General features: G+C 51.9%; 1 protein-coding gene across 2 annotated transcripts in view; it reads right to left on the minus strand.

Moving 5' to 3' along the window:
- TMEM63C (transmembrane protein 63C) overlaps positions 1 to 3,137 on the minus strand; it is an 85,952-nt gene that overhangs the window by 17,156 nt on the left and 65,659 nt on the right. For both annotated transcript variants that reach the window (XM_011949513.1, XM_011949512.1), the window contains 2 exons: positions 1,637 to 1,759; positions 1,038 to 1,191 (listed from right to left, as the gene is read on the minus strand). In XM_011949513.1, coding sequence (XP_011804903.1) covers positions 1,038 to 1,191; positions 1,637 to 1,759 — 277 coding nt within the window. The remainder of the gene's footprint in view (positions 1 to 1,037; positions 1,192 to 1,636; positions 1,760 to 3,137) is intronic.

Raw genomic sequence — 3,137 nt, forward strand, 5'->3', positions numbered from 1 at the left:
AGCTCTGCCTCCCAGGTTCATGCCATTCTCCTGCCTCAGCCTCCTGAGTAGCTGGGACTACAGGCGCCCGCCACCACGCCCGGCTAATTTTTTTTTTGTATTTTTAGTAGAGACGGGGTTTCACCGTGTTGTCCAGGATGGTCTCGATCTCCTGACCTCGTGATCCACCTGTCTCGGCCTCCCAAAGTGCTGGGATTACAGACGTGAGCCACCACACCCGGCCTCACGTGTGTTGACTGTATGTGCATGTGGGCATGCACATGTGTGTTGACTCTGTGTGTGCATGTGTGCATACACGTGTGTTGACCTTGTGTGAGTATGTGCATTTGCACGTGCACATGTGTGTTGTTGGAAATGAGGATGGGGAGAATATGGAAGACGAGACCTTCTAGGCTCATCTTAACAGTCTTGAGCCTAAAGAATTTGGAAATAGGCGAGGCTCCCTCTGACCTGCACCATCAGTAGGAGGCATCCCCTGACTTCAGAGATGGTTCCTCCAGGGCTGAGGGATCCCAGCCTACAGTGCAGGTGTCTGGAGATGAGGGAGGTGGAGGCAGATCTGGAGTTCCCACTTCTCTGAGAGGGCTGCATTGGGACTTACCTCACTCTTCCTCACCCTTAACCATACTACACAAACCAGGAGCCTGCTGCCCTGGACAACTTGTGGAAAGCAGAGCCATTCACATCTGCCACACCCTCTGGACTCCAAGCTGGCCTGGGATGACCCCGTTCATGAAGACCTCTGAGCCCATGTTGACAGGATGACACCCCCTCCAACTCAGCCCAGGACCTGCCTGTGGACTCCCCACTCTCCCTTCCTGTTCTAGCCCTGGTCCCTAAGACTGGCAGTCACCCACCTTCATCCCTTTAGAACAAATCAAGCCCTACCCCACCATTTGCACCATAGCCACCTCCACAATGTTCGCACTGTATGGGCTCCACAGCCCCATCCCAGGGGGCCCCCCCATTCCATCCTCGCCTGAATTCTTCCTTGATCTCCCTGGGGCCCCCAGGCCTGGCCTGAGCAGAGGAGGCACCTGCAGCTTCTCGATGGGGCGGGTGACATTGTACATGTCGATAGTGTTCATGATGATGGCAGGCGTGGTGAGGAAGAAGAAGAGGAAGAAGAGGAAGGTGTTGATTGCGATAAAGCGGGCCCACCAAAAGAAGCGGCGGACAGACAGGTGTTTCCTGGGAAGGGATGAAAGAAGGAGGCACACTTACAGACATCAGTTCTTAGAGCCCATGTGCTGTTTGCTGCAGGCCAGCTGTGGACCCAGGCTGGCCTGGTCTAATCCAGCCTCCTGGGCTTAGACCTGCATGCAGTGGGCCCCTGGACCGCCCCCTGTCACACTGTTTATAAAGGATCCGGTGCATATAGCCAAAAAAAAAAAAAAAAAAAAATGGACCTGAGTTCCTTCTGCAGGAAGAACCTTTTTGCTAAGGGTTGGATGCCTCCCACACTTGTGGGAATGAATCTGGTGGTACACACAGGTTGTGGTGCTTAGGAAAGCATGGAACTTAGTCTCCTTGGAGTCTCTGTTGGGCAATGACACGGGGAGAGAAGGCCCTGTCCTGCTGCCTTCTTCAGTCTCAGAGGAGCTCAGAGGAGAGGGGAGGGATGGAAAAGGCTTACCAAATAATGTCTTTGGGGTGTGGAGCCATAGTGACCCTCCAGTAATAGGATTTGACGACGGTGGTCACTGAGGACTGCTGGGGTTGCACACCACAATGGATATATTTGTAATCCTTACGGACGCTGCAGAGAGGGGAGAAGAGGAGGAGACGTGGGTCTGGGGTTGGGGGATGGGCTTAGGAGGGTCTCATGCCAGGGGCTCAGGGTCACTATGGTGGTCCTACAGATGGGGGCTCACCCCCTTCCTGGGGATTCTTGAAGCCTTGGCTATGTCTTCAGGACCTTAGAGGCGGACAGTTCCTAAGGCCCAGTGTCTGGAGGAAAGGGCTTTTGAGGGTGCCTTGACTGCCCAGGAAGGGCAGGGGTGCCATGTGGTTCTGTTTCTGCCTTTCCCCTTAACAGCAGTGACAGCACATAGACACACTCTTTCTTTGAGATTTGATAAGGGAGGTACTACTTTTAGCCTCATCTTAATATCATTAGCTACTAATTATTGAGTTCTTTATGTGTGCTTGATACTGTGCTAATTGATGACCTGTATCATTTCCAATGCACAGATGACTAAATCGAGGTGCCTAGAGATGTGACCAAAGAGGAGCAGGTGCTGGAGCCCCACCTCTGGCTTGCTAGCTCATATTCCGCTGTAATTAAGCCTCGGATCCTCTCTACCAAATGATGATGTCTCAAAGAATGAACAATGTTACCTTAGGTAGGTGTATTGCTTTAAACAACACAGAAATGGAATAGAAGGCATATCACTTGTCAACCCTCCGGGAGGTGAACAGGGCAGATATCAGTAACCAAATTTTCCAGATAAAAAGTTGAGAGTGTAAGGAACTTGCAAAATTGTGCACCATTATTTGTGAGCAAAATCTAGGCAGTTCTCTTCCTTTGTTGGGGTTGGGGTGGGTGGGAACAATGTGCTGTACAGGATCAGTCTCCCCTAGAAAGAAGAGCCCACCCACCCCCCACAATTCTTAAGAGATAAATTCTGGAGCTCCTTTAGGACTTTGTCCCAGTCCTAAGGATCCTTCTGGAACATTCCAGAGTAGACTGAATTCATTCCTTGTCAATGCATGGGCCGCCAGAGGCTGGGGCAGAAAAGAGAGGGGACTGTAGAGTTATGAATTAGGGGAGGCCTGCAGCAGGAGAAGGGCAAGCAGAGCTTCTCTATCCTGATGCTCTCTTATGGTGAGGAGGGAGTGACGTGTGTGTCGGCTGGACGCAGTGGCTCACACCTGTAATCCCAGCACTTTGGGAGACCGAGGTAGGCAGATCACCTGAGGTCAGGAATTCAAGACCAGCCCAGCCAACATGGTGAAACCCCATCTTTACTAAAAATACAAAAATTAGCTGGGCTTGGTGGCGGGCACCTGTAATCCCAGCTACTTGGGAGGCTGAAGCAGGAGAATCGCTTGAACCTGGGAGGCAGAGGTTGCAATGAGCCAAGATTGTGCCACTGCTCTCCAGCCAGGGTGACAGAGCAAGATTCTGTCTCAAA

Source organism: Colobus angolensis, unplaced genomic scaffold, assembly GCF_000951035.1.
Source record: "Colobus angolensis palliatus isolate OR3802 unplaced genomic scaffold, Cang.pa_1.0 Scaffold3, whole genome shotgun sequence".
Lineage (NCBI taxonomy): Eukaryota > Metazoa > Chordata > Mammalia > Primates > Cercopithecidae > Colobus > Colobus angolensis.